Raw genomic sequence first — 13,226 nt, 5'->3', positions numbered from 1 at the left:
TTTTTTTTTTTTTTTTTTTAGTTTTCCTGCAAGTTTAGGAGAAATCAGGAAATGTGAAGGAAGACAGAGACAGAAGCTGTTCACCACGGCTACTAAAAGAAAGGGTGGTGGTTTGTCAGTGCTTGCTCAGAGATGCTGTGGGGATGCAAGAACCTGCTCTGGAGAAGCAGGGTGAGGTGGGGAAGAGAAACGAGGCAGAACAGACCCCTAAAGTGCAGGTGCTTAATGTTGCCAACATGGGCAGGTTGGGAAGTTGGGTCTTCCTTGGTCAGGCTTCAGCTTGACTGGAAGACTAGAAAGAAGTTGAAACCCCAGACTCTGCTTCCCTTGGAAAGGATCAGGAGCATTTTAGGTGTTGCAAGGACATCCAGCTGCCTCCAAAGGAACCTGTCCCTGGAGAGATGACAGTAGGGAAGCCCCAAAGAGGAGAAACCACCTCCAAGAAGACAGCTCAAAGCCTCCCTGGAAACCAAGATGTTCCTCCCTAGCAGTGACTGCCCAAAGTGGGCTCTCAGTGAAAAGAGATTGTATCTACCCCAGCACCTCACCCGTCATCCCCGGCAAACCCCACCACACCCCCTGTCCCAGATCTTTCTCCAGCAGCAGCTGCTGGAGCAGCTTCACCCCCACAGCCCACCCGAGGCCCACAGCTATCGGCAGCTCCAAAACCAGGCTGAAATGACACCTGCACTACAGCCCCCATGCAGAGCCCTGCCGTGACCTCGTCCTTCCTCATCCATCTCGTACCAATCCCCAAAAATACTCCTGACACCCAGAGAGCCTGTGCATCAGGAGGTGGATAAGACACTCACCATGGCTGGCTTCAGAGCCAGCTCTGGAGAGGGAGAGAGAGAACTATGAAAGAGTTCAGTCCTTCCTTTAAAAATGAAAAAAACTTCAGCACTACACAACTGCAGGAAAAAAAAAAAACAGATCTGTAAAAACACCCACACTCTACCTTAAAAGCTAATCCTCTCCCTGCATGGATTTCCCTGCTTTGGGGCCATCTCCTGCAAGCCAATGCAGCTCCACAGTCAAACACCACAGGTCCGCCAAGGGCATGGGGACGTACATTTGCACCCGTGGAGAACCTGTGTGATTTGCCCCCAAAAAGGCATCTCCTACACACATCGCCAGCAAGCAACTATCACACCGCTGGCACACACTGAAACACCTCTCAGGGCCTGTTCATGCCCCAACAGTTTGGATTTCTACCCCTCCATCCAGTGGGAAAATATTTTTGCAGTCTGCAAGGATGTGGCTGCGTTTTGCGCAGCAGCCGTCCCTACCTCAACAGAGAGCAAAGCATTCAAAACCACAGAAAAGGCAAAATACACACTCAGAATTTACATGGAGAAAACATTTCCTTTTTTTTTTTTTCTTTTTTTTTCCCTTTTTTTTTATGTCCAAAACAAGCGGGTTTTTGTTCATGTCTTTGTTTTTCAACACACGCACCGTCTAGAAAGTTAAACGCCATGCAGATGAAGAGAGTGCAGCTAGAAAGTCCCCCGGGGCAGCAGCGCTGCAGGAGTCTCACATCAACGAGCAAAGAGGTTCCAGTAGGAAAAAAGAGAACAAGAAATGGAAGAATTGCCAGAAAAACACCCACCCTCGGACCTCTACCTGACGGCAAAGAGGTGAGACCAAAATTCCCCTTCCCGGCCATGTCTTCTGTCCTGAAAGCCACGTCCCGGTGGCTCCCCAAGAGCCGCCGCCTGGGTTTGCCCTGCAGGAAGATCCATGGGGTGCAGGAAGGTGCCCCGGGGAAGGGGGTGCCCCTGGAGGTGGAGCCCCGGGGACGTGGATGTCTTCGCCCGCCCAGTGCTGTGGGACGGGATGGGACGAGCCGCCGCGGCGTGGGGTGGGGTCTGGCAGCTGCAGGACCCGTGGTAGGAGCATCGTGGCGGCGCAACCCCTCACCAAGTGTAAACGCAACGAAAAACAGCAACCCCCGAAAATCCCCCCACCCTCCCTGCCCTAAACAGTTGACTGTTTCTAGTTATTACATAAAGATCCATTTCAGCAAATACTCAAAATCAAGTTACGAAATACACGGTAGGTTGTTTTCTTTTCCCTATAAAAAGGCATGCGCGCAAAGTAGAAGACAGCTAAAGGCTTGTTTGTTTTCTTCGAAGCATGATCAGATTCTGCAGAGTTTTGTTACTTTATAAAGCTTGCATTCCTCATCGTCGCTGGAAGGAGTCGTGTGGGCGATGGAGGTTTGCGCCCCGAATTGGTGGCCAGCTTGGTCGACCCCGTCCCAGCCTGGGAGCCGGGCGTGGGGGGAGCGCCGGGTGCTGCATTGGAGGGGCAGGGGTGGGTGCTTCGGCGGGCTGGGTGCTTACTTTATAAAGCTTGCATTCCTCATCGTCGCTGGAAGGAGTCGTGTGGGCGATGGAGGTTTGCGCCCCGAATTGGTGGCCAGCTTGGTCGACCCCGTCCCAGCCTGGGAGCCGGGCGTGGGGGGAGCGCCGGGTGCTGCATTGGAGGGGCAGGGGTGGGTGGTTCGGCGGGGCTGGGTGCTGGAGTAAAGGATCCAGGCTGGGTGGTGGGTGGGGAGGAGGGCGCAGGAGTGATGCTACCGCCATGGCATGGCTGGGAGAGCCCCGGCTCCCGGCTGTGCCGACACGGTGCTGGGAAGCAGTTGCCTTTCTCCTCCTCTCTTCTCCCAGCTTCGCCGGTCCCTGCTCCGAGGGGAGAAGGGAGGAAGGAGGGAGAGCATCCCTCTCAGCACGGCAGCCGCTCGGAGCCAGGGCACAAGCCTACTCGCCCTCCTGGGAAGGAGCCAGCCTACAATCCTGGGAAGGGAAAATAAACAGATAGCCTTTACTCACCCGTCCAAACACTGCCCTCCTCGCCCAGGGGCGCGCGGAAGCTGGACTTTGCAAAGGGTTTAAACTGCGGTTCCCCGGCTGAGGCTGCCGGGAAGTGGGAGCTCGGGTCAGGAGCCATGGTGGCAGATGGGGACCTCCATAGCAGCAAAGCAAAATCCACCGGTGCACAGGGAGGGTGCGGCACAGAGCAGCTCAAAACTGCCTCCCTGCCCTCCTCTTCCTTGGGGGGCTCCCAGCAGAGGTTGGGATGGAGGCGGATGACGAGTCCGAGACCAATTCAGGAGACGTGCCAGGTGGTGGGGGGTCCCAGCAACTCCATGCAGCCGAGGAGGGAGGCCTTTACCCCGGCACGCATCATCTCGCCGGCCAGATGCTCGGGTTTAGGTTCATGGTTTCTCTTTTCTTGGTTCATGCAGAGGAAGGGGGCCCAGTGCCCCGGCCCCGGTGGGGTAGGGGGGTTCGATGGGATGCTTGCGCGGCACCGGCAGGGCCGTTGCGTGTGTGCGGTGAGAAGCGAGGGGTTATTCCAGCAGGAACCAAGCAGCAGAGCCAACAGCCAAAGTCCCGTAGGTGAAGATGTCGGAGGAGGTCTCCACTTGGTAGTCAGTCAGTGACAAACCCCACACGGGCAGGACCGCGCTTCAGCTGCAAAACACAAACCAGGCAGAGTTTTCTTTGACCATCGCTTTGGCAGAGCATCCCTCTCCCCACCGCCATCTCATGGCCGTCGGCCACCTCCTCCCCACTGCAGATCCTCAGGGCAGGATCCCACCCGCTTCGCAGCCTCAACGCCACAAGGAGCCCACACCGTCCCCTCCACGCCCCCCTGTGCCCCATCCCCGGAGCCTCACAGGGCTTACTGCGGTAGGACGGAGGGGGCGCCGGATCTGTGGAAGTGGACGATTTGCCATTTGCCATCCCGGCGGTGCCAGATGCGGCTCTCCTCGGACTGGGCGGTGCGAGGGATCCCTCCCGCGTCCACGTACTGCGTGATGCGGATGTAGGCAATGCAGGCGGACTCGTCTCCCATCAGGTGGATGTGGGGGTTCAGGATCGTCGTGTGCACGGGCTTGCTGTTCCGGGACCACACTGGAGAGGGGACAAATACAGGCAGCTTTAGGCAGGGGGAGGAGTTTGGGTGGCTCTTGCCCAAGGCGGCAGCAATGTGGGAAGGGGAGATGCTTGAGTTAAGCTCTCTGCTTGGAGGGGCTGAGTAAATGCTGCACGGGTGGGTTCAGGATGGGTCCACGTAGAAAACAGCTAACCAAACAACTCCTCTGCATACAGCCCGGTCCCAGTTGACCTAGCAGGCTTGATTCACCTCCTGCTGGGATCTTCCAGATCAGCCAGAGGTGCTCCCAAAGCCACCCTTACCCTCCTCTCTCCAGCAAGCTGATGGAGGTCGAGACACAGCTGGGCCCATGGGAGGTGGGAAGGGTCCCTCAGGAGGCAAGGGGGCTGCTTACGGTTTTCGAAGTAGAATCGGTGGAAATCCAGGCCTTCCACGAGGTTGCCCAGAGCCTCGGGCTCGAAGGCAGTCATCCCAGGGTCACACATCTTCCTGGGGAGGCGGGAAGGGGAGAGAAAAGGGAGAGGTAATCTCACTGCTTCTGGCGTGAGAGCCTGCAAAACCCAAACGGCTCGTGCTCAGGATGACTCCCCCTCAGTCTGAGACCAAGGAGCCTCTGCACCAGTGAGCAATTCAAGCAGAAGTCTGGCCTCTTCCCTGCACTCTGCGTGAAGCCCACCCCACCCCACCTCCAGCCCACCGACTGCAGCCAGGACCCCAGCGAGGCAGGGTGAATTCTCCATTGGTCACCATCTCCAATTAAACCTCCCAAAACACTGCCGTCTTCTTTGTAAGAAAGAAAAACAGCAGGGAAAAACTCATATTCTCTGCTCTGTATCAAAATACCCCTGCTGCGATTCTCTGAGGCAGGGATGAAGACCTGCACTCTCTCAGAAATCACTAATTAAATAGGCCTTGGACACAGAAGAAGTGTACTCTGAGGAGCATCAGCTCAGCGAGTAGAAAGCAGTTACGCTTCCAAGCAGCCTGTGGCAATCTGGGTATAATGGATACCATGGATGCAATGTTCCTTCTTCCACCATAAATCACGTTTACAGTTATTTGTCTTTCTGCAAACCAGAAAATGGGCTCATCCATGACAATGACACCAGAGAGATGTGGTCAGCTTAGTGTGAAAGAAGCACCAGGTTTGGAAAATTATGTCCCCTGCTTCTCTTGGACGGTCTCCATGCCCCACCACCACGTCAACCTGGTCACCCTGCCCTGGGCAGCAGTAAAACCTCCTGGGCTGTGGTGTCACGGTGAGAGCACCCGCTCCGGGAGGCTGAGCCCCCGGCCTGGCCCAAACCCACGCTGGGCACACTCACGTGTAGGACTCAAAGTCGCCGTTGCTTATTGCTTCGATCAGCTGCTCTGTGACTTTAATGATTTCTTGCTTCCGTACTGTTGGTTTACAGAGAAAAAGAAAATAAAAGGAGAAAACAAACCAAAAGTGCTGGCGTTGCAATATGGGTGAGGTATCTTCTTCTCATTAGAAACAGACGACAGGACATTGGGGGCCATTGGAAACTGTCCAGGGGAAAAGCAGGAGAGGGACTTGGGAGAGAGATGTGGGGAAGGGCTCTTCATCCCTGGAGAGGAAAGACCTCCAAAGTCAGGGCAAAACTGAAACCCCCTGTATTTTCCTAAAGAGCAAAAGGGTTAATCACTGAGTGGTGAGCTGCTCCTGGCCCAAAAAGGTGGCACAGGCTGGTCTTGGCTGCAAAGCCTTGCCAAGCCAGGACTTTCTACCCCGTGAACTTGGAGCAGGGGCCAGCCAGGGCAGGCTGGACCAAGGATGCTCTCACCTCCCTCTGAGACAAGAGGAGAGGGTCTCAGCTGGGTGGGAGGATGGGTGGGTGATGTGGCCATCCACCCCGAGAGACACAAGGAGGGACCCCGTGAAGGGCACGGCACCATGCAGCTGCTGCTGGGGACCCCAGGCGCTGCTGGCTCAGCTGGGAAGGGACCAGGCTGCGAGAGCGGGTTTGGCTCCCCGGCATGCAGGAGGAGCTGCCAGAGGTAACCCTGGGCTTATTAACGAGGCTCTGCTTCAAATGCAAATCGGCGTCATGCTTGACTTAATTTTTTTTTTGTACCGTGGCTAATGAAAGGAGAGGGAGCTCGTTCAGAAAGGAGGAGAGGGACCTCCATCACTTCCCAAGCGCCACCTGCCTCTGTGTCTGCTCCGGGGAGCTGTTCCCCAGGAGGACAAACGTCCCATTAACTCTTATGTCAGGCCAAAGTCCATCTTGCTTTGTGCTGGGATCGCTTCATTGAGAGACTTTACAAATTAGCACCGACAAATTATTCCCTGGGTTATTCTTAGAAAGCTGGCCCTGGCAGGTGGGAGACGGGGATTTCCCCTGGAGGCTTTTCCCAAAGTGCCATTTATTTTGGAGGAGCGGGTGGCCAGGCTGCTGTCCCTGCAGATTTCTGCCATTTCCATGCCTGCTTGCAGGGAACATCCCTGGTTTTGGGACCCCCCCTACTCGCCAGCAGTGCCCCAACTGCTCGTGGTGGTGACTCAGCAGTGAAGCCACCTGTGGCATTTCATCCCTAAGGAATGAAAGCCACTTCTGAAGGGCCCCGAGGCAGCTCGATGGTCGTGGGTTTTGCTGTAGCCAATATCTCATTAGGGTGGCCAGACTAATGACCTCGGGGCACCCCTCCAAAACAGCCTGCCCACCCTCCCGGGTACCCCCACCGGTACCTTTGGTGTCTTCGTCCTCAATGGTGGTGTTGGTGCTCTCCGATGATTCCTGAGCAAAGAACAGAAAGGAGAGACGGGACGGTGAGAGGGGTCTTCATCCCGTGCCAGGCAGAGCTCGTGTGTTTGACAGCCCCCCGAGTCCGACCCCACAGCGCTCGACTGTGCCAACGGACAGAAACCAAGGAAAACGCCAGCAGGTCCAACCCGTCCTCAACCACAGCTCTAGGGCAGCGCTGGCAGAGCCCTCCCTGACCCTCCACTCCTTGTAGCCAAGGGCACAAGAGCTGGGCTGTGGAGGGTCTCGTAGGAACGGCGCTGCCTTTCCTACCGACGCCTGTGGGGACAGAGACAGGGGCAGGTCCGGGGTGGGTTGGTGGGTTCCTAGGAGCGTTGCCGGAGGGGCAGGGAGAGGGGCTGTGCAGGGGTGGAAGACACCATGTTGACTGTACGATAAAGAGAGAGATGTACAAATTAACAGCGAGGAGGAGCTGGGATGAGAAAGAGGGGACTGTGCAGGAGTGAGAGAGACCACACTGACCGCAGAGTAGGGAGAGAAATGTACAATAAAACAGAGTGCTTCCAAGACCCACATGGACCACCGAAGGCTGAGACACAGCTCTTTCAAGAAACAGCTGAGCACTACACAGATTTGGGGGGGAGGGGGGTACTGACCCCCCGTCTCTCTCCAGGAGCCCCATCAAGGCGACTCTGCTAGCGGAGCTAGAGCAATAGCTCTGCTAGCTCTTCCCAGCAGAGCCTTGCTTATGTATTACCCATAATACCCCGATGTAGGTTGGCAAGGTGTCCCATGACCATACAGTCCCCGCAGAGGCATGGAAGGTGTTTCTCCAAGGCTCCTTGGACCGATGCAGCCTGCAGACCTGAGTCAGGAGAACTGGGAGAAACGGCATGAGAACCCATCAGCAAGAACCAGGGCTGGCTTCCCACCAGCTGGTGGCCAGCAAGTGCCTGCACCAACCCTGTTAATGGGGTTTGTGGGTGATACGGCTTTGAGGATGTTCCCTCCAACCCCGGTGTCCCTTCTTCCCTACCCCGAGGTAACTTCCAAAAACAGGGGAAGCTGGAACATGTAGATAGGCCCAGCAATATCAGCATTGAGGAAGACGAAGGACACTCACCATTAACTGAACGCTGGAACTGGACTTTCTTTTCTGGAAAAACAAGGAGAAGAGATGGAACAGGAAGAGACACAGAGTGAGAAAGGCAGAGAGCGGCACGTGAGAGGCAGCAGCTCCTGAGCCACCCTTCGTGGTCCTCGTGGAGGGGCAAACGAAAGGCGCGGGGGGCAACCTGGTGCTCCTGTAGCAACGTGCCGCTGGCTGCGGTGCTGGTGGTGCCATGCCAGCTCCCTCCCCGCGTTCCTGCTGGCACCTTTCTCTCCTGACCTGCCACAATCTCTGGTGTTGCTCATCCCAAGGACCTGGCTAGTCCAAAAGGGAGTCCCCTAGGAGTCAATGACCACTCTGGTGGCTTTGTGACCAGGTCAGCAAGCTCACAGGAACAGGAGTGGGACGCTGAAAAGCTAAGGCAGCTCCACCACCTGTACAGCCCTGCGCCCACTGTGAGTGCCGTACTGAGGTTTACAGACTGGAGCTGTTCTGGGTGCATCTGCCCATGTTGCTGACTAGTATGGAGACGCTCAGTTAGCTTTGGACCTAGACCAGTACTAAGCTGGCTGGTTTCAAGCCAGCATGGCTATTGCCACTCGACCCCACAAGGCAGACACACCGTGTGGGAAGCTGTCCTGAGCACAGCTCCAGTGCTTTAAATCAGGACAAGTCTCCTCCAAGGAGAAGACCTTGCGCATGCACAAATTTATCTCCATCCTTGATCACTACCGCTAGGCTTTAAGGCTTTTGGGTTGGGTGACCCCATAGCCACGTTTCTGCCTGCAATCCCAAACTACTTCTGGACTCTCCTTCCTTGCTGTGCTCTGCTCCTCGTCTCCATCTTTAATCTAGCCAGAAGACAGGGGGACGTGCAGGCTGGCCTCATGCCCTTTCTCCACCTCCAGCTCCCAGGGGATGAATCACAGCGGGTGACAGGGAACACCAGTGTGCAGGAGTCAGAAGCTGCAGTGCCAAATAACAGTGTGTTTTACCAGCATATTTAACAAGGCACTGGCTCTGCCTGCCCTATAGAGGGAAAAGCAGCGCACACAGTGCAAATCTCTTGGAAAAGTCCATGGAGCGACCCGTTAGGGTGTGTGGGTGGGCTGCAGTGTAAAAACTGCTGATATCCATTCCCCCTCATTGCTCCTTTCATATCCTAACTGGCTCCCACCAGCATCGTCACTGAGTTTCCCCCTCTGCCTGTGCAGCTCTCCCCTCCCTCCCTAGGTCCTACGTTAATCCTCGCCCCTCCTTCACCGAAACAACAGATGTCCTAAAGGGCAGAGCGAGCTGTGGTATTTCGGAAGGAACCTCATGGGAAACGGAGCCGCCAGAGTTGGGCTGTCTGTAGGAGGGGCTGACAGCTTCTGCTACCCAAGGACACGAGACGGGGCAGTAAACTGCAGAAATTTCAGACGCAACAGAATGCAACACAAAGCAGTGACCGCGTCGAGTCTGGACATACAGTAACAGGATGCAACACGGGGCAGTGAGCTCATTAATTTAGGACGGGACAGGATGTGACATGGGGCAGTGATTTCATTAGTTTACAATGTGACAAGATGTGACACTACACAGGGCAGTGAAGGTATCATAGCTGCTGGGACCAGAAGACCTCCCACAGACCCCAGAGCAGGGCTCGAGGGGGATTTTTGGTCCTGTGAATGCTTTTAGTAGGGGAGGAACCTCCTGGGGAGGGTGAGTTTCGAGCCCTCTGAGCCTGGGCTAGCACCACCCCGGTGCTGAAGGGCTGTGCGGGCAGGCTGGAGGGCAGCACCAGCTACCTGCTGCCCACCTGCGTAGCTTTGGGCAGGAACGGCAGGGGTGGCTGCCTGGGACCTGCCTGCTCTCATGAGGACGGTCAGTCCGGCAGGCTTCTCCAAATGGGGACACAACTCTTCCAACAATGAATCACACCACCTGGCCTGACTTACAGCCCTGCTCTGAGCAGGCAGGACCGTTCCCTTCCCACCTTCCCACCCGCCCAAGGCAGGTTTCCAGGTTCCTGCCTCGCTTTTCCAGCAAGATGGAAAGAAATGAACGTTACCCAGCGATGCCCTGACATCTGCCAGCTGCCCACGGTGGGCTTCGCCCGGAGCACCCAGCCTCCCTGTGCCCCTGTGAGTGGGTTAGGCTGTGAGTCTCCCCAGGCTGAGCATGGGAATGAGAGGTGGGATTGGTAATGCTGAAGGTGGCCAACACAAGCAACCTGTTGGGAATGAGCTTGCTTCTACTTTGTCTTCTCCTCCTCTACCTTCCTGGCCATCTAGCCAGGCTGTCTCACCTCCGCTTGTCGGAAAGGGGGCAATAAAAAAGCAAACTCTTTCTCCAGAGCTTGTACACCCTCTTGAGCAGAGTGTTGGCTGGTAGACTGCACTCAGGATGAAGCCTCACTCGCTGCTCCCCGCTCACCGGTGAGGGGCTGAGGACAGGGGATGCAAACCAGCCTCTCTGATCCCGCTCTGAAACCAGACCCTCCTTGCTGAGTTTCAGTGATGGGCCAGAAGGCTGTTTACCCAAACTAGCTGTTTTGCTACAACAGCAAGTGCCCCTCTTCCCAGGATAACGTCTGCCCTCAAAGCTACTCTGAAGTCCAAGAGGGAGCATCATTAGCAAGTTGGGCTGGCAAATGGACTTCTACCACCATACCATCCAGGCAATGCTAGAGATGAAATTCAAGGCTGTCCCTTTCTGCTGGAAAATTAGATTCAGGACCGTGCCTGATGAAGTCTCTCCATCCACCAATCTCTCCTTTTACAGCTTAAAAATGCATCTCCTGATTGCTCTCACCTGTGCTCCAGCAACTCGTACCAAGTCAGCTCTACCTGTGGTGTCACTTCTCAGGTGACTCCCAGAAGCAGCCGGGACCTCAGAGCAGCAGAGGACAGGCCAGCAGTGGCTGGCAGATGGGTTGCTGAGACTCCCATGGGACCTGTCCCCTCTGTGCCAGCACTATTGTCCAAATCTAGCAATCCTGTCCTGGAAGCCACATGATATCCTGACACCACGGCCCAAAGCAATGGGGCCCCATTGCTCTCATAGCAATGCAGGCCATCAGCTTCATGTTGCAGAATAACACTGCATGGCCCGGTTTGAAGGGTCCTGCATGGTCTCAAGCCTTGCAGGCTTGTCCTGTCCCAGCTGCCAGGTCTGGAAGGAGTGGGAGAAAGACAAGCCATCCCTAGACCTCTGGTTCCATTGAACATTTGGACTGAGGAGGGAAGAAGCCAGCTGAGGGCTCGGCTCTTCCAACCCTGCGCGCCCCTCAGCCCCACAGCTGGGTCCCTACGAAAGGGCCAGAGGAAGGAGAGCAGCCGTGCTGCAGTCAGGCTCCCAAAGCTCTGCCTGACACCTTGCACCCCTGCCCTGCGATGGGAGATGTGATCACGCCAGCTCTCCCCCGCTGAGTGAGAGCTTGTATTCATGAAGGGAATAGGTAAGGAGAGAAAGACCCTCACATGGACCATTCCTTCCTGCAGGAGGAGTTTGTCAGAGCTCACTAACCACCACATCTCTGTATCATCAGAAGCAGCTGCTCAGCAGCAGGATTTTGCTGCCTCCAGGAGCCACCTTGTCCTGGAGAAGAGCTGTGGCCCCACCTCAGAGGAGCAGGTGAACCTGAGGGCTCTGCAGCCCAAGAAACAAGGTCCGCCAAGCACCGGCTTGTTTTTAGAGCATCACCAAGCCATTTGCTCTGTCAAGCATCACCAAGTTCCTTTGCTCTGTTTGCCATTGGGCACAGGGGGCCAGCAGCGCTGCCAAGAGGGTTAAAGGCACCCATGTGCCACCCAGCAGCACACCAGCCCTTGGGGACGGGATGGGACAGGAGCTGGGGGGCAAGCCCAGCCCCACCAGCCACAGCGGGATGCATGCTGGGGCGAGCAGGAGATGCAGCCACTCATCTCACCAGACGGCTGCTACCAGGCTGAAGCCGTGGCTCCAGGCTGCAAAGCTGCCTCCCCCTGTCCCCTGTCCCCTCTCCTGGTCCAGCCTCTGCCTCTCCCCCTCCTTGGGGGCAGCAAGGGGCGAGCGCATTTTGCAGGCAATGAAACAGCAGCAAATTCCCCCCGCGCACCCCTCCAGCACCAGCCCGCTCCCCTCGCTCGCCACACTGCAAAGACTCCTGTTCACTGCCTGTCCTGGCAGGAGCCGAGCCGGTGGCGCAGGGAGACACCGGGACAGCCGGGCCAACAGCTGCCCTTTAAAGCGCGGGGTGTCGTGGGGACCGCCGGCACAGCACGGAGACCCCCACCGCCGCCCCAGCAGCAGAGGGGCAGGCGGGAGAGGGCGGCAGGGACAGGGCTTACCTTCACGCCGTCATTCTTCTTGTTGCCACCACTTTTGCCTCCTGGAGAGAGGAGGAAGGAGGTTAGGAGAGCCAGGCAGGGCACCAAGACCAGGAGGCCAAGGATCAGCAGCATGGTGCCAGGTGGCAGAGTGGCAGGGCCCCGCGGGACCAGCCAGTGGGTTTCGTCCTCTCTCCAGCAACCCCTGGTGCAGCCCCCGGGAGCTCAGGGGCGACCTTGCCGGCAGGGTCCCGTCCTACCCCAGTGGCTCTTGGCCAGGGGCATGACCCGTCTCCTAGCGTCACGCCGAGTCCTCGCCGGCGGGGCCGTCCGGCGGCAGGCAGGCTTCGGCCGGGGGGTGCTGGTGACCGAGCGTGGCGCAGCGCGGTGGAATGGGCTGCCCGCCTGCCGTCCTCTAATTTTAGCCCCATGCTGCCGGGATCATGTGCTGCCAGCCCGCCGGCCCAACAGCTGCAGCCCACATTTTGACAATGACGAAAAGCAGACGCCTTCCCTGGTGCCCACCTACCGCTGCCGGCATTGCCGCAGCCCCCCGGGCTGTGCAAGCCACCCCCCCCTGCACCCCCGGAGCAGGGTGGGATCGATGGGGCTCAGCCCCACACGGAACCCCATCGCCCGCCAGCCCCGCCGTGCTCCCGGGCAGGGGGGACCGGCGAGCCCCTGGGCTGTGTGTGGGACGGGCAGCACTACGAGAGATGCTTTTGAATTTCATGCCCTCCGATGCTTTGTGTCTACCGCGTCTCCCGGAGCGGGGCCTGACACCGGATCCCCCCAGCTGTTGGACTCCTCCAGCCCCGCCGCACGCTGCCCACAAGTGCTAAATGTGTCAGCACGATCCCCCCACGACAAATGCAGATACCAACCCTGGCCACGGCCCTCTCCCCCGGCACCTGGCTGGGCCAGCAGCCCCCGTCTCCCCTCTGCCCACCTGCTACACCTGACTCCTGGGGCACCTCGCAAAGCACCCCGAAACACCCGTCTAACACCAAACAGCTGTGTCCTGGTTTCGGCTGGGATAGAGTTAAATTTCTTCCTAGTAGCTGGTACAGTGCTGTGGTTTGGGTTTAGTATGAGAATAATGTTGATAACACACCGATGTTTTAGTTGTTGCTAAGCAGTGCTTACACTAGTCAAGGACTTTTCAGCTTCTCGTGCTCTGCCAGCAGTAAG

The 13,226-nt window shown here is 57.1% G+C and overlaps 1 protein-coding gene across 1 annotated transcript in view; it reads right to left on the bottom strand.

The window, feature by feature from the left end:
* Window positions 1-3,690: 3,690 nt before the first annotated feature.
* The window catches only part of CAMK2A (calcium/calmodulin dependent protein kinase II alpha), a 34,366-nt gene continuing 24,830 nt past the window's right edge, over window positions 3,691-13,226 (bottom strand). Inside the window, exons 13-18 of the mRNA XM_019473798.1 lie at window positions 12,057-12,097; window positions 7,756-7,788; window positions 6,617-6,665; window positions 5,232-5,307; window positions 4,301-4,395; window positions 3,691-3,923 (exon numbers count right to left, since the gene is read on the bottom strand). Coding sequence (XP_019329343.1) covers window positions 3,691-3,923; window positions 4,301-4,395; window positions 5,232-5,307; window positions 6,617-6,665; window positions 7,756-7,788; window positions 12,057-12,097 — 527 coding nt within the window. The remainder of the gene's footprint in view (window positions 3,924-4,300; window positions 4,396-5,231; window positions 5,308-6,616; window positions 6,666-7,755; window positions 7,789-12,056; window positions 12,098-13,226) is intronic.

Source organism: Aptenodytes forsteri, unplaced genomic scaffold (assembly GCF_000699145.1).
Source record: "Aptenodytes forsteri isolate BGI_AS27 unplaced genomic scaffold, ASM69914v1 Scaffold54, whole genome shotgun sequence".
NCBI classification, from domain to species: Eukaryota; Metazoa; Chordata; class Aves; order Sphenisciformes; family Spheniscidae; genus Aptenodytes; species Aptenodytes forsteri.
This window is presented reverse-complemented; position numbering and strand designations above follow the sequence as displayed.